The sequence below is a fragment of the Prosopis cineraria genome, unplaced genomic scaffold, assembly GCF_029017545.1.
Source record: "Prosopis cineraria cultivar Desert tree isolate PC_DT_omini unplaced genomic scaffold, ASM2901754v1 PC9, whole genome shotgun sequence".
Taxonomy (NCBI): Eukaryota; Viridiplantae; Streptophyta; class Magnoliopsida; order Fabales; family Fabaceae; genus Prosopis; species Prosopis cineraria.
In genome coordinates, this window is record NW_026555340.1 from 18,466,513 (window position 1) to 18,483,956 (window position 17,444).

Genomic DNA, 17,444 nt, shown 5'->3' on the forward strand with positions numbered 1-17,444 from the left:
TAAAGTGATGTGTGGCCAGAAAGGTCTAACAATTATATTTGATGGTATTTCAGCCCTTATTATGGGTTCGGTATCGAGGCGGGCCACTCGAAAGGAGAAGAAAAAGAATAGTTGAAGTTGTTGTGCCACACGCCACGGCACGTAGATCATCCATCGCGGCGCACAACCATCTCTATGCTAGAGAGGACCTCTCTGTACCATACGTTGCGGTGCGTTGTGTGTCCACTGCGGTGCATGGCCATTTTCTGTACTTTATCAAACGCAAATTGAGATAGAAAAAGAAAGAAAAGAAAAGAGAAAAGGAAGAGGCATGCCATAACTCTGCTAGGGTTTGCTTGGGGATCATTTTATGAGTATTTTGAAGGCTACAAACACTCAAGGTAAGTATCATACACATTAATCTTCCCTTTTCTTTCACATTTATGAGTTTATAGTTAGGGTTTGATAGTGGAAGTGAGATTTCGGTCCATATAGGTTATGGGTTCAAATTTGTTGACTCAAATGCAGATAATGGGAGTAGATTAGAGTATTTAAACCTAAGTATAATGAATTTTAGTGTTATGAGTTATTGAGCACCATAAATACCCAAAAATCTCATTTATTATGGGTGATTGAAAGTTTTTGATGTCATTAATGGGAATTTAATAGCTCATTAATGCTATTGGGAGCTAAAGATAATTATTAAATCCAATGGTTAGACTCCACCTCTTGTAAAGTGAAGGTTGGGTAATTTAGAAGTAGAGATTGAGAGTTTCAAATGGTTGTGTTTGTTATGTTGATGGAATTCAAATTGGTTGATTGTAACTTTGGCTCTTAGTCACCTATCGGAGTGAAAATTCAAGCTTGGAAGCTAGTTAATTGAGGGGTAAACCTTTGACCTCTCAAAAGTTGGAGGTAATTGGGGAAAAACTCTACTTTGAGTAGTTGTATGTTAATTGATTTGTTTGAATGCTAATGGTAAATATTACATGCATGAGATTGATTTTTATGTAACATTATACGTTAGTTTTTATTAAGTGTATGGACATTTGATTGAGCACAATGCTATTTTGGCTCGAAATGCAAAATGCAAAGTTAAAAGGATTTTATTATAAAAATGCTTATGCTTTGAAAATGAATGCAAAGATGAGTAGAGATATTTATGTGTTAGTCATGAAATGAATTTGAGAAAAGGATGATGATACACACTTGGGTAGCGCAAGGTCGTAAGCCCAATATGGTTGTGGTATAGTGTGTAAATGAAAGCGAAAAAGTAAACTCAAGTTAGTATTGTTTGTGGCATGATCAATGGCGGGAGTTCGCCTAAGGATTTGGGAGTAGAGAAAATTCATATGGTAATTAAGCTTCCCTCCAGTGCACGGGGGCTATTGCCTTGTCTCACTGTTTGTTGAAGGACTGTCCAATAGTTTATCGAGGGACTAGAACCTTGCTATCTCCATCGACTCAATGAGAAAAATAGCCTAAGGTATTAGACACCCTAGGGATTCGAGAATGGGAGAAGCCATAGTTCGAGAGTAAGTTCTGTGATCTTTAATCGGGTCACACATCACGATTAGTAAGCTTAGGTAGTCCAGTCACACGGACGAAGCCCTATCAGTGTTATAACCCACGATTTCAGTTTGAGGAAATAAGAAAGATATAAGATTGGTTGATCATTGCCTAAGTAAATACATGATGTGTCACACGTGTTAAGTGGTGGCAAGTTACAAGAGTATGGGTCTTGTCTCAAATCTGAGAATATGAAAACAATGCACTTGGCTATGTGAGTAATGAAGCTATAGTGTGATAAGTGATAAAATGTGATATATGGGTATATGATTTTATAAATTTGATTCTCCTTGTGCATGTTTTTGCTTTATAATTGATATATAACTGCATAGGATAGATTTAACCTTAGTTACTGAGTGACTAGACTCACCCCTCTTACTTAATACTTTTCAGGCTCTAGCTCTGGTATTGAGAAGGAGAAGACTAAAGAGGCAAGGAATTAGTACATTCCTTCTTGTATGCCTCTAGTTTTGATGTATTTGTGTAATAGCATATAAATTTTCAATTCTAGAATGCATACTACCCATACTTGCACCATTTTGGTTGAAAATGTTGCCCTTAGTCTTTATGTATTTTTGTCATATACATGTTTATAGGGCCAAAATACTAGTACAAGTGTAGAAGTAAAGTTTGAGCATGTTTTGGATGATTTGAGTTTAATACAATGCTATTTTACCTCCCTTTTGTTTTTAGTAAATTAGGGTTGAGGAGTGGATTTTTATTATAATGATATTTCGATACTTGTGACATGTTGTATTGGTAGTCCTAGGTCCATTGGACATGATCTAGGTGTTAGAAAAAACTTTTGGCATTTGTTGAGGGTTTTAGACACTCATTTTATATAAAAGTGTTGAAAATTGATTAAATTGGGTTTGGGTGTCCAACTTCCTAATGTGATGTGTTTTGGAAGTGAAACTCATGTCATTAGTTAGTACAGGAAAAGAGCTTCCCATAAACACCTAGATCACGTCATTCAAATGTCGGATGGAGAATCGAGGCGAGTCGAAAGTTCCTTAATTCTGCTATCATTTTGACAGTAGAACCAGTGAAAATTCGTGCAACATGCCGCGGCGCGTGACATAGAGAGCAATACGCCGCGGCAGAAAGTGTGCCCGCCGTGGTGCACTGCTCTGTTTTTCAACACATAATTTATTCTTCACCATTTTCGACTTCTTTCACTCCTCTAAGGTATCCCATGCTTCCGGAACCTATCTTTACTCTGATGTGAAAGATTTTTATCGTTGTTAACTTGTTTCTATTTAGAAAAATTTGGAATTCCTTACTTTTGAATTAAAAACTTAGTAATCACCCTTCGGAGATAATCCCTCCATTACCATGAGCTTGATTTATTTAAATGTATTTAGTGGAGTAAGAATATTACAACTTCAGTCTTTCTAGACTGAACTGAACTTTCAAATTTTTTTGAAATCTAGTCAATCTCCTAGTAAGTATTGAAATTCTCCCTATTTGTTTTTTCTTTAATTGACATAATGGCCTTGTGATTTAGTAAAATCTCCATTCATTTTCACAATCACAGATTTAATCCTGCATGCTGCCGCTTCTACTAAAAAAAATTATTTATTAAGTAGAATGGATAACGATTAGAAAAAAAAAAAGAATAAAATTCTGCTGATAATATGAAGTTAAGTATTACAACAAGATGACTATTTAAAAAAAAACATTATTTTAGATCCCGCACTTGGCTAGAGTTTTTTATAGATTTCTGCACATTTTTTTAATATTCTAAATTCCTATATTTTAATTTTTTCATGTTCTAACTCTCTATAAACTATTCATGGAAGGACTTAGAACACAAAAATAAAAGTGTAGGGCTTTAAAACATTAAAAAAAAGTGCAGAAATTTATAATAAAATTTGAGCAAAGTGTATGGATCCAAAATTATATTTTATCTTAAAAAAATAAAAAAAATTACTTTTAGTTAGGCCAAACAATGCCAATATCAAGAGTTAAAATACAATGTCAAGAGTTAAAATCATTTTATATACTCATTTTTAATGTTTTCTTTCTTTCCATGTTTTTTGGCATGAACGAATGGATCAAGAAGTGCTGTAACGTGATAACTCATTGTCATGAAATTGCTTGTGGCCACGATATAATATGGAATATTGCTCAATCAGGATGCAAGACGAGATTAAGATTAATATTTTTAAAATGATTTACCATTAAATTTCTTAAAGTACTAATTCAGGGGTATTTAATTAAACAATAGTTAAATTAACATATTAATTTTTCACAGAAGATGTTATCCAAAATAGCATCCAATTTTTTTACGAATTTTTAATTACTTCCACCGATTCTTAATTAGTTTGTACTCCCTCCAATCATTAAAATAAAGCAAATTTATTAAGAAATGGTAGTTATATCCTTGAAATTCTTTAAAAAAATTGAAACTTTCCAACTTTGCCCTTCTTTACAATAATAACCAAAATAAATTACTATTTAGAAATACAAACTATAATAAATAAATAAATAAATAAAGAAGTAAAAATTAAAAAAAAATTATTCTAACTTTGGCTTATATTAAATTAAAGACTATAAGAAGTATAAATTTAATTGATTCTTATTATTAACAATCATGATGTGACAATGCTCATGTTGACACCAGTAATTGGGGTAACTTCACTGTAATAAGAGCAGAGATAGTATTAGACATGAGACAAAAATAACAGTGGTAAGTAGAAATTTTAACAGCAGTTGTATTATGCAACCAGCTATATGGTTCTTCTGGTAGTTCAAAACAATTTAAGTGTAGATGTAGTGTGCCTTCCAGGGGCAAACTAATCGGCATTGAGTTTGATTTACAGAGGACAGGGAAAAACTACCATGAAAGCAGCCACAAGAGAATCTACAGTGAATAATTCTCAATCTAACCCTAACAGCACTACATATATGATCATCATAACGACCAGTAAGTAAAACAGAATCTCAGCTCTTACATTGCAAAATATAACCCACGCTAGAGGACATACATGTCTTAAGAATCTCAAGAATGCGTAGGCAGAAGCTAAAATGGTCCATGGAATGCTGGGTTAAACCATCATGCCTGCAACAAGATATATGAAGCCTCACAATTTCAGAGAGAGATTCAAAAAGTAAAATATCAAATCCAATTGACGGGAACATAATCAATTAACCCAGAATTCATCAAAAGGCAGTAAGGGCTTATTCCGTTGCAAGAAAGGATGAAAATAAAATGGTAAAAATGAATTAAATTACCCTCTCCATTATGATAAACATAATAAAACCCAATACCACATACTACAAATGTAAAATTACTACACCCTTTACAAATTTCATGAATTATGATTCCTAATCTCATGAACTAAATTAACCTCTCCTTTCATGAACATTGTTGACCTATCTCCCCTCCACATTTTGATTATTTTTTTTTATCTTTATTTCATTATTCTATTCCATTTTCATCATTTCTAACAACCAAATAGGTCATTAGTCATTCATTCGTGGAGGGCTTGATACATGACAGATTAACGAGTATCTAAATTGGGCTGAGTTTTAGCAATTGATGAAGAAAAACTAAAGATAGCCTTGTGTGATGCATCATGCACGGACGAACTTGGGAAGCAAAGCAATCATAAACCCACAAATTTTTATGATCCACTCTGCAACTTCTTAATCATTGAGTGATGTGCACAGTTTGGTTAATCAGGTGCTCAAGTGTACTGATGCTGAACCCTTTGTAGATGCTGGAAATTAAAACACTTCAATTGCAACATCATCAAGACAACCAAAACCACATCTCAGTACATTGCAGAGGTTTATATTATCATTTGTTGTGAAAGCTGTGAAATCCTGTCGATGTCCGAGAACCTTGTCATTAAAGAACTTCCCACAAGATTTTTCCGTCCTTCCCTAATTCACCTAAATAATGAGAGATGATAAATCATCTCATTCTTCCCCTTTCAACAAATACACAACAACAATTATTCATCCTAGCATTCTATGAAAACGAATACTCAAACCTTTTTCACCACAAAGTATTAACTGTCAAACAAAAAGGGTAAAAATACGTATACCAGACGTCAGTCTCTAAACTACAATAGTATCTTAGGAGAAACATTCATACCATGGTTTAACATGCATATAGAACTCCACATACAAATACTAATTTTTGATAAAATAATTTTTTGTTGGAAGTGAAGAGGAGAAAAGGAGAGAATAAGGCACCCTCCAAGTACAGCTCACAAAGAAGAGTAATAAGAATAAAAGGTAAATCCAGCTCAACAGTGAATATCCATGGGAAGTTGGGAACCAAAAAAAAAAAAAAAGGAAGCCAGCCCAATTAGGAAGTATAGCATGCATTAATATGTCATGTGGCAAAGTAAATTGCAAAGAAGTGACTCCTCCTATTCTTTCATAGCACAAAATAGCATTTGGCAGCAAGAGCAATAAGCATGCCTACAGGGATGGGGGCTTATATCTGACATGTCCATAGGCCCCTAATCCACAGCTACCAGAGCCAATGAGCCCATCACAGACAATAAGGTGCCTGATTTAATATCACAGATCAGTGATGAATGATGAATCTCAGGCTCTGCCCTTTATCCTTTTTCCTGGTGTTAGTGATTAATGTTTCTTGAAAGAGAATAATTTTTGAGCTTCTCAGGTACACTTCAACAATTTTTTTTTAATCTAAAATGCCAAGAACAACTCAAGCTTAAGCTGTAAACGACAATCATGAACAATTTCATTATAATTTCTAAAGTCAAGCTTACGCTATGAAGTGAAAGCCCATGAATACTTCTATTATAATCTCTAACAAAAAATGGAAAATAGATGACCGACAAAGAGAAGAAAATATAAATGATCATCCAAAGAGCTTCCCAGTCCCTCTATCCAAGCCACAAGAAAAATATTTACTCTTGATTCTTGACCCAACGTTTTATCCATGTCAAGGATACCAAAGCTTCGCCCTAAAACTGATGCTTTAAAATTATTTAGATACTACTACAAATTTAGGTCTCTTTCCCAGATGAAAAATAAATTAGGAAACCCATAAATAATTTATTTTAGAGCTTTGGCCCGGCATTCTATCCATATTAATACCACTGCAGTTCAGAATTATAAAGATCCATATTGCAAGCCTCAGATGAAAAAGGACCAAACATGGACATTTCTTGAATTCTCAGATTCTCGTATTTTTGGGAGTCAATCTTTGTCTCTTGAGATAGAGTCTCATATTTCATGACTTCCATTCGAATTTCTGCTCATGATCATCCAGTCACAGAGAGATTGGACTGCTTTTCTATTTGTGTTGTTGTTTCTGTATCCTTAGAGCAGTCTCTTTGAAAGGATGTCTCACCCTCTTCTGCTTGTCATTTCTTCCTTCATCAACAAATTTCCTTTTCTATTTAGGAAAATTACATAATACAGTAACATATCCAAGCTATGGGAGAAGAAACTCAAGTTGTGTGAGAAGAATATAGCATAAGATGCATAACGAAAAGTTGGCAGGCAGCAGACGAGTGCAAGAAAAAGCCAAGGCATGAAATAGCATGGTCGGGAAAAAAAAAAAAAATTCCCCTAAACTGAATTAGAGGTCCTAGAATGTTTACTCAGCCACTATTTGATCTTAAAGGGGATAATCTCTACCAAACTTCCAAGGCAACGTAAAATATGAAATGGGAAAAAGAAGCTAATAAATAAACCAAGAAATATCGCAAGTGATAACCTGCTTCTTCTTCTTCCTATGTCTTCTTTTCCTCCGAGGTTTATGAGCATCAGAGTTGGAGCTTAGATTACTACCATGACCTGTCCCTGATTTTGAGGATCCCCTTGCTTTAAAGTCTGAGCTACTTCTGCTAGTTGAGGTGTTACTTGAAGTGGAAATCTCATGCCTCTGTATCAATGAATTTTGGCCAGATGATGACCCAAACCTTGTTTGAGCAGAAAGTGAACCTGACAACTTGTTTGAAGTGCGAGGAGGGGGCATCAAAGCTCTTGCAGAAATCTGTCTCTATAAAAAATGGGAAAACACAATCAATAAAACCATATCTAGAGTAGTTGGTGACTACCTGTCAATGATAACTTCGTGAAGCAGTGCACCTCTCTTAATGCATACCTGGTTCTTTTCATCACTAGACATGCCAGACACTGCTTTTCCAGAAGCACTAGAAGCATGCTCTCTGCAATAAAACAACATATTAAGTTGCAGATTTTATCACTATAGAGCACGTTATCAGTTCAAAGCATCTAAAACATAATATGTTGTACAACAAAATTGCTACTGGATATTTCCCTCTATACCAACAGACAGGTGTTAGAAGTTCTATAAAAAAGAACAGTACTCTTATTTCAGTAGCATCACATATCATAATCAGAAGTTAATTCAATTAATATTCTCATCCAAGTTAGCATATCTCACCTAGTGCTTTTATCCGTCCATTCATCATCAGCTTCTGCTTCATCACTAGAACTTCCACCAAGAAAAAAATCATCTTCACTCAGATCCAAGATGCCATCATCCTCACTTCCCGTCTCTGCTAATGAAGCAAAAAGAAATGTCATCAATCAATTCTCTAGTGAAGTCCCATCTTATTAAACATAAGGCATAGTCATTAATTCAGTGAAACACTTATTCTGGAACAAGCATAAAAAGATGGTAGGCCCTCTAATTTTTGATAAATCTGGATCTAATCAATTTCAGAGAGGATATATACATCCTAAACCACAAGATCGAAGCAAGACAATCTTAATTTCTGTAACATTTTCAAATCTCTATATTATATTTCCAAATAGCTCTCCCTATCAACTATTTAAATGAAGAGAATATTAATCAATCCACAAAGCAACAAAAGAAAAGGTTTGTCTTTGATTTCATTGAACAAAATAATAATAAAACCTTCTAAGTCCTTCCCACTTTCTGCTGCTGCAATCAATCTGGCTTCAATCTGTTTCCGGAACCTATTTCTATTATCAACTATTTCTGAACCATCACCACCACTAAATAAAGGAACATATTTTTCAGTCTTGGGAAAGTACTGCAGTTTGAGTGACAAGAATTTGTTAGTTATTATGGTCAAATATAATATAAGAAACATAACAAAGTCAGACATTAATCTCCAGTAAGCATCAAACGTGAATCAGCTCTGACCAAACAAAAACGTGGTGTAGAGTGGCTTGTATTTGTTTCATAAATATGTGTGCGTGTGTACGCATATAAATATTACATTGCATATGTGTATCCCTACCTTGACTAAACTTAGGGATCAATTTCTTCTTAAATGAACAAGATTGGTCATACAAAAACGTGATGTAGAGTGACTTGTTTATGCTTTATAGCCCTACTCATTGGACCCGAATTCCCTAATCATATCAAGGATAGCACCATGTGCCTAAACTGTCTAAATTTAGTTTGAACAATCAAATGTATATTTTGATTTTAGTTTTAAAATTTAAAACATCTTTTTTGGTAAATTGATTGATAGTGAGAAGCCTATATTTATTTACATTCTATTTTATGAAAAGAAAGAATTTTAAAATTTTAAAAATAGAATAGAATCTGAAAAGTCTAATTTTATTTTGAAAGGTCCAAATTGAACATGAGTACTCTCTACTCATCTTTGAGATGAGTAGAGCATCCAATTGCCTACTTCACTATACCATTTGTTATCAAATAAAATTAGATATCAATTTAATTATTTGCACAACTTTTCTTGCTCTTGAATTAGCGTGCGCTCCCGTACTAGTAGTATGCAAAGAAGTGAAACGCGCAGTGCCGTCCACCTTTAATATGTCATAATCAGCAACGAGGAAAAGATACATATTAAAACTTCACTGCACACATACCATAACATATTTAAGATCTTCTTTGAGCTTGGAAAGCTGTTCAGCTATCCCTGCACTTTGGTCCTGGGCAGATGAAGTACGCTGAAGCTTCTCTAGACGTCTGAGTCTTCTTTCTATTTTCCTCCTCTCTAAATAATGAAAAATAAAAAAACTACTTCATTGAAGCAGGAAGAAGATTGTACCCTAACCCAAGGCAGATTGAGCTAAATAAAAAATCATCACGCGATAAGCCAAGGAAGAAAATTCACCAAAGAATTTTATCTTTCTATCACGCAAGAACATTTTGCGTTCAGCAGCAAGACGTGTATGAATCTCCTGCTGCTTTTTAAGCCCTTCTAACTTCTCTTCTTGCGCCTGTCTCACCTCAGGCGGCAAATTCTTCAGAACCACAAACAATGTAGTTTAGCAGCGTGAAAGAAGCAGACAACAAAAAATTAGGGAATTATAGCTAGTTTTCAGGAAATAATTAAGATGCAACTAAAATGTAAAAGTTCATCCTACATTTTAATATACACACTCGCGCGCGCGCGCGCTTCCCATTCAAAGATAAAAGATGAGCTTATATGATCATGAGACTAGACTATCCATTTAATTTACATTTAAAATTAAAATATGTAAGACAAGCCCATGAAATAGGACCCAATTCCAAATTACAGCTTTTCTATGCCAAATTTCAAAGTGAACTGAATCATCCGTTTGAACCGATCCTCCCCTGAACTCATAAACTTTCCCTGGGAAAAATATTAAACGAAGTTTTCCAGCCCCATAAACCATCACGCTGCCGAATGAACAGATAATTTTTTCAGCAAAAAAAAAAAAAGTGGCTCGACCCATAAAACTCTTGATTCAACAAAACACCCGAAAATCGGATGAACTATAGGTACCTTCCTGAGCATGCGCTCGATGGATCGAATCTGGTTTTTGAGAGAAACGGACTTGGGTTTCTTCGCCATGCCCAAGCCCTTGGATCGACGATTGGCAGGCTTGACACGGCGCTTGTTGTAGCCACCATGAGCCATGTTCGTTCTTCAACTGAGGAGTATTCGTATTCCGTGAGGTTGTTAAGCAGGAAGGAAGAGAAAGGGTTTGCGTCTGAGCGAATGTTCAGGTGCTTCCTCTGCAAGCAAAATGGGTTATTCCTCTTCCTACCTCATCTCATGCGACTTGGAAGCATTGCAAATTTGCAGTTCATGCCCGCTGATTCTAGGTTTTCTGCTTTTCTTTCTTCTCTCTTTCACCCTTTTCTTCAGCGCACGCGCCGAATAATTTTTAAAAAAATCGTTAAATATTTACTATTCTAATTTTCTTTTTTCAAGATATTGCAACATCCATTAAAATTTTATTAAAAAAACAAGTATAAATATAAATCCACGTCGACTCTTATAAATAAATAAATTTTTATTGTAAATAATTAGAATTTTCTTGTTATTTACAAATTTTTTTGTCAGTTTTTTTGTTTAACTATAAATTTTCTCAAGCATAAGTAATAACTGGACTTTTTTTCACGAACTTTCTGTCATTAATTTTCGTTGGTTAGCATGCAGCACATACATATTTTTGCTTATTAATGATAATTTGGCATTTTCACTTTAAAAAATAATTGCATTTGATGCTTTTAGAACTTTAGAAGAATATAAAATCCATAATCTTGTATATGTAATTCTCTCTAAGAAAAACAGATCACCTTTTCAGTTATGGTAGGCCTCTTCTGATTTTATTTAATTTATATACAAGAGTTAAAAACTGAATTATAATTATATAATTCAAAAAATGCTAGCCTCAGCCACTAATACCAACTTAACTATGTATTTATATATATACATACATATATATATATATATATTGATTTTTTTAATTTTAATTTTTAAATATTTGACTGTAAATTATATGAATTAATGAATCTTTAAGTATTTTTTTAAATTGCTCATGACATAAATGTTTAACCCTTCAGTCAGATGATACAGTTAAAGGGAGTTATAAAAAAGATACAGGAGAGGGGAGATAAACAATGGTTGGTTTAGAAGTGAATTTTTAAAAACAGCGTAAAAAATTAAAATTAAACAATTCTTTTCTGAGACATGGAAATAAAATATCTTTGAGAACAATATTGATATCCAGAATACATAATTTTTTTTAAAAAAAACTCGTAATTCAAACTTTCACCTAGAGGCATATGCAAATGTAGTCTCTCCCCGTCCCTTCTCTTCTCGCCAGTGAACACTTTATTCTACGTGGGCTCCACCAAAAAGCGTCATTGTCTAATTATGTTTTATTATTAATCCAAGAAATACAAGGGGAGAATTTCATTTAAAGACATAAAAAAACATATTTTTTAATAGGTCTCAAAAAATTTTAAAATTTAATTCAATTTTCAAGGATTAAATTGAAAACAATTTAAATGTAAAAAAGATGAAAATACTCACAGTGTAAATATTAAAAAAAAACACCAGCCACCATTGCACCATCGTTAATGACTGGAGCCTCGCCAGCAACGACAGCCATTAGACTTTTGTCACTAGAACTTTGATCGCTGACGGTGGCAGGTGTAAAATCTTTGACCCCTTGGTTTATCAAAAAGTTTTGAACCACCAAGTCACTCAACTCATTTAATTATATAATGCATAAAATTATATATATAATAAACCTTGTTTCCAAACCACTTGATTATTACGTCATTTATTAATCGTATAATTTTACTTGTCAATATCTTAACAAGACTTGTTAATTACTTAACTTTTCATGTTAATCCCATGCCTCTCGCAATAAAACTAAGTTACTTGTTAATCACGTAACTATATTTGTTAATATTTTAATAGGACTTATTAATTACTTAACTTTTCTTGTTAACCTCATGACTCCTGCAACAAAATTAAGTTACTTGTTAATCATGTAACTGTACTTATTAATACCTTAATAAGATTTGTCAATTACTTAACTTTTTTTATTAAGTCCGTGACTCCCACAATAAAATTACATTACTTGTTAATCGCGTAATTGTATTTGTTAACATCTTAACAAAACTTGTTAATCACTTGAATTTATTTGTCAAATTCATGATTTCTTCAACTAAATTGCATTACTGGTTAATCATGCAACTTTACTTGTTAATTACGTAACAATACTTGTTAATTGCGTAGTTTGACTTATTAATACCATAACAAGGCTTGTTTAACTGTTGTTTTAAAAAAGCAACTAAATTATTTATTAATTGCATAACTTTACTTATTAATTCCTCAACAATACTTGTTAAATTATCTATTGTCACTTGTTAAATGAACATATAATTTACATAAAAAATTGAGTTTGTCATATAACAAAAGCAACGACAGTTGGGTCTCCCTTATCAGTAGTCATCAAACTAGATATTTAATTATATAAGCATACATACATACATACATATAGAGAAAGAGAGATACCCTAGAAAACAAGTATAAAATTAACAATTAAAATTGAAGAAATGACAAGCTATATTAGGCTTTTAACAAGTATACATCTTGTCATAATACTCAAGAGGTTTGAAAATAAAATATATTATACAAATAATTTTGAGGGAGTCGTGGAATTAACAAGTAAAGTTGCATAATTAATAAGTCAAAGTGTGCAATTAATAAGTATTGTTGCGTAATTAACAAGTAAAGTTATATGATTAACAAATAATGCAATTTAGTTGAAGGAGTCATGGACTTAACAAGAAAAGTTAAATAACTGACAAGTCCTGTTAAGGTATTAACAAGTTTAGTTACGCAATTAACAAGTAACTTAGTTTTGTTGTGGGGTCAACAAGGAAAGTTAAGTAATTAATAAGTCTCGTTAAGGTATTAACAAGTAATGTTATGCGTTTAACAAGTAACGAATAATTAAGTGGTTTGAAAACATGGTTTATATATATATATATATATATATAATTTTATACATTATATAATTGAATGGGTTGAGTGGCTTGGTAGTCCAAAACCTTTGGTAAGCCAAGAGGTCAAGGGTTCTATGCCCACCTTGACCACCTTTAGAAAATTTAATTCTCCATAATTCTCCAGCCACCATAGGTGTAACGTTCTCACTTCACTCAATGCAATTAATAAAAGAAACTCATGGTAATTAAAAGATTAGCTCAAAAAATGATTACCAAGTTTTAATCTAAAAGTAAGGGATCCCAAGTTTTCTAAATAGAAATAAGTTAAAATCGATCAAAATCTTTCATATTAGAGTAAAAATAAGTTTTGGAAGCATGGAATACTTCAAAGGAGTGAAAGAAGTTGAAAACAATTGAAAAACAAAACATATGCTATAATTCAGAGCAATGCACCATGGCTCGTGCATTACTCTCTATGCCATGCGCCACGGCGTGTTGCACAAAATTTCACTGGTTTTGCTGTCATTTGACAGCAAAATTAGGGGAACTTTTGACTCACCTCGATTCTTCGTCCGACGTCCGAATGACGTGATCTAGGTGTCTATAGAAAGATTTTTACATGAACTAGCTAATGGCATGGGTTTCACTTTCAAAACAAGTCATACTAGAAAGTTGGACACCCAAACACATTTTAACCACTTTTTAACACTTTTACATAAAATGGGTGTCCAAAACCCTCAACAAGTGCCAAAAGCTTTTCCTAACACCTGGACCATGTCTAATGGACTTAAGACTACCAGTACAACACATCACAAGCATCAAAACATCAATATAACAAAAATTCACTCCTCAACCCCATTTTACCAAAAACAAAAGGGGGTAATTTGCCATTGCATTTAACTCAAATCATTCAAAACATGCTCAAATCTTCATTTCTACACTTGCACTAGTATTTTGGCCCTATAAACATATATATGTCACCATACATAAAGGATAAGGACCCAAAATACAATTCTAACATTTTCAATAATCAAAATAGTGCAAGTGAGGTAATATGCATCCTAAAATTGGTAAGCCATATACTATTACACAATTAAAGCTAAACTAGAGGCATGCAGTAAGAATATGCTAATTTCCTACCTTTTTAGACTTCTTCCTCTCAACACTAGAGCTAGAGCCTGAAAAGTATTAAATAAGAGGGTTGAGTCTAGCTACTCAATAACTAAGGTTAACCCTATCTTATGTAGTTATATATCAATTGTAAAATAAGTACATGCACAAGGAGATCAAAAATGCAAATCACACTCGCATTTATCATAATTTACCATTTTTCACTATATAGCTTCTTTAACTCACGTAACTAGGTACATTATCACCATATTCTCAGATATGTGATATGAACCATACTCTTGTGACCTACCACCACTTAGCACGTGTGACACGTCATATATTTACTTAAGCAACGATCAACCAATCTTATATCCTCCTTGTTTCCTCAGATTGAAACCATAGGTTATAACACTGATTAGGGCTCCATCCGTGTGATTGGATTACCCAAGCTTACCAATTGTGAGTTGTGACCCGGTTAAAAATTACAAAACTCACTCTCAGACCATGGCTTTCCCCATTCTCAAATCCTTAGGGTGTCTTATACCCTAGTCTATTCTCCTCATTGAACCGGTAGAGATAACTAAGTTCTAACCCCTCAAAAAACTATGAGACCTCAAAAAATAGTGGGACAAGCCTATAGCCCCCTGCACCAAAGGGCAGCCTAATTATCATATGGATTTTCTCTACTCCCAAATCCTAGGTGAACTCCCGCCACTGATCGTGCTATAAACAATACTCATTTATTCTTGCTTTTCACTTTCATATACTCACTTTTACCACAACCATGTTGGGCTCACGACCTTGCGCTCCCCAAATGTGTATTCTCATCATTTTCTCAAATTCATTTTATCACTAACACACAATACCTTTACACATCATCACATTCATCTTTTAAAAGTATAAGCATTTTCAAACCAAGAATAGCTTTTTCATGTACTCAATGAAACTAACATATAGTTTTTACTTTAACAATCAATTCCATGCATGTAACATTCATAATCTCACATTCAACAACCAATTAACTATTAATTAACATATAACTATCTAAAGTAGAGTTTTCCCCGGTTATCTCAAACTTTTGAGAGGTCAAAGGTTTACTCCTCAATCAATTAACTTCCAAGTTTAAATTTTCACTCCAATAGGTGACCAAGAGCCAAAATTACAATCAACCAAGTTGAATTCCATCAACATAATAAACTTAAACATTTGAACCTTTAATCTTTACTTCTAAATTGCCTAACCTTTACTTTACAAGAGGTGGAGCTTAACCATTAGGTTTAATGATTACCTTTAGCCCCTAATAGCATTAATGAATCATTAAATCCCCATTAATGGCATCACAACCTTTCAACCACCCACAATAAATGAGATTTTTGGACATTTATGGTGCCCAACAGCCTAAAACATCAAAAATCATCATACCTAGGTTTAAATACTCTAATCTACTTCTATTAACTCTATTTGAGTCAAAAAAATTCATACTCATAACCTATATGGACCGAAATGCCACTTTCACTATCAAACGCTAATCATAAACTCATAAATGTGAAAGAAAATGGGAGATTAATGAGTATGATACTTACTTTGGGTGTTTGTAGCCTTTAAAATACTCTCAAAGTAGTCCCCAAGTAAACCCTAGCAGAGCATTGGCACGCCTATCCTTTCTCTCTTTTCTTTTCTTTCTTTTTTTGTCTCATTTCGTGTCTGCAAAAGTGCAAAAAATGGCCATGCACTGTGGTGGACGCACAACGCGCCACAGCATATGGCACAGAGAGGTCCTCCCTCACTTAGAGATAGCTGTACGCCGTGGCGGACGATCTACGCACTGCGGTGTGTGGCACAACAACTTCAACTCTTCCTTTTCTTCTCCTTTTGATGCCGGGGTGACTCGCCTCGATATCGGACCCATAACTAGGCTGAAAATAGCATCAAACATAATTATTGGACTTTCTGACCATATACTACTTCAACTTACTTAATTACCCTAATTAGGTTAGATTAATGAGGGAATTAAAACTTGGGATATTATAGAAGGCAGTGGTCCAGCAAGCAGCGATGATAGTGCTTGGAAGTCCATTGGTTGTTGTTGCCGACAAGACTCCGATCACCGATGATAGTGCTTCAACAATGGTGGCTAGTTTTTTTTATTTGAACTAAGGGTATTTTCATCTTTTCCATATTTAACTTATTTTCAATTTAATCCCTAAGGACTGAACTGAAGTTTTAGAATCTTTTAGGACCCACCAGAAAAAATATTTCTTCCTAGATCCTTAAATGAAATTCTCCCAAATACAAATGCATGATTCATATTACAAAAGCTATTAGAAGTTTGAGTGATGCAAAGTGTGGTGTATATTTCACTTAAGTCCCTTTTGATTGCTGAAATGAAATAGAATGGAATAGATTGAAAAAATAAAAGTAAAAATAAGATAATCAAAGGGCAGAGGATGGGCACAATCATAAAGGTAGGAGTAATTTAGTTTATGGGATTAAAAATCATGATTTATGATATTTTTTAAGGGTATGATAATTTCTAATATTAATGAGTTTTATCATACTTAGGAGAAAAGGTAATTTAGTTCATTTTTGTCTTAATTTTTTCAATCAATTCCATTACATCCCTTTCTAGGAACCTAACATGACCTTTTATATAATCATAAATTCGTGTGATAATTATATGATAATTATAATTTGTATAACTATAATTACTAAAGTATACTTTTAGTCCTCTAACTTTGTATAAAGTCTCAATTTAGTCCTTTAATTTTATAAAGTATCTTTTTAGTCCTTTAACTTCAACATTGTTAAATCTCAAATGATTATTTTGTATCAATCATTGTTATTTTGAAGAAATTAACTTTAATATATCAACACTTGATAATATTTTGTCAATATTTAATAGTTCCATGTAAAAATTTGCCAAGGTAAAATTAACAATGTTAAGGTTAAAGGACTAAAAAGATACTTTATAAAGTTAAGGGACTAAAATGAAATATGTAAATTTAAAAGATTAAATGTGTACTTTAGCCTATAACTATAATTTAAGGAGGAGTGAAAGTTCAAATTTAGCCACAAACTATTTTTTGAGAACTATTAATTATTCTATATT

General features: G+C 33.3%; 1 protein-coding gene across 5 annotated transcripts; it reads right to left on the reverse strand.

The window, feature by feature from the left end:
- Window positions 1–4,241: 4,241 nt before the first annotated feature.
- On the reverse strand, window positions 4,242–10,613 carry LOC129320329 (rRNA-processing protein EFG1). Of its 5 annotated transcripts, none has more exons than XM_054965732.1 (8): window positions 10,260–10,609; window positions 9,624–9,753; window positions 9,376–9,503; window positions 8,429–8,567; window positions 7,952–8,069; window positions 7,649–7,712; window positions 7,259–7,543; window positions 4,242–4,612 (listed from the first exon to the last, which is right to left on the reverse strand). In XM_054965732.1, the coding sequence occupies exons 1-8, from the start codon at window positions 10,392–10,394 to the stop codon at window positions 4,607–4,609; spliced, it is 1,005 nt and encodes a 334-aa protein (XP_054821707.1). In that variant the 5' UTR covers window positions 10,395–10,609; the 3' UTR covers window positions 4,242–4,606. The 5 variants fall into 5 exon arrangements, with proteins under 5 accessions (XP_054821707.1, XP_054821706.1, XP_054821705.1 ...); XM_054965731.1 differs by lacking the exon at window positions 4,242–4,612 and adding an exon at window positions 4,769–5,448 and having other exon boundaries at window positions 10,260–10,612; XM_054965730.1 differs by lacking the exon at window positions 4,242–4,612 and adding an exon at window positions 6,253–6,912 and having other exon boundaries at window positions 7,259–7,537; window positions 10,260–10,613.
- Between the last annotated feature and the right edge of the window lie 6,831 nt (window positions 10,614–17,444).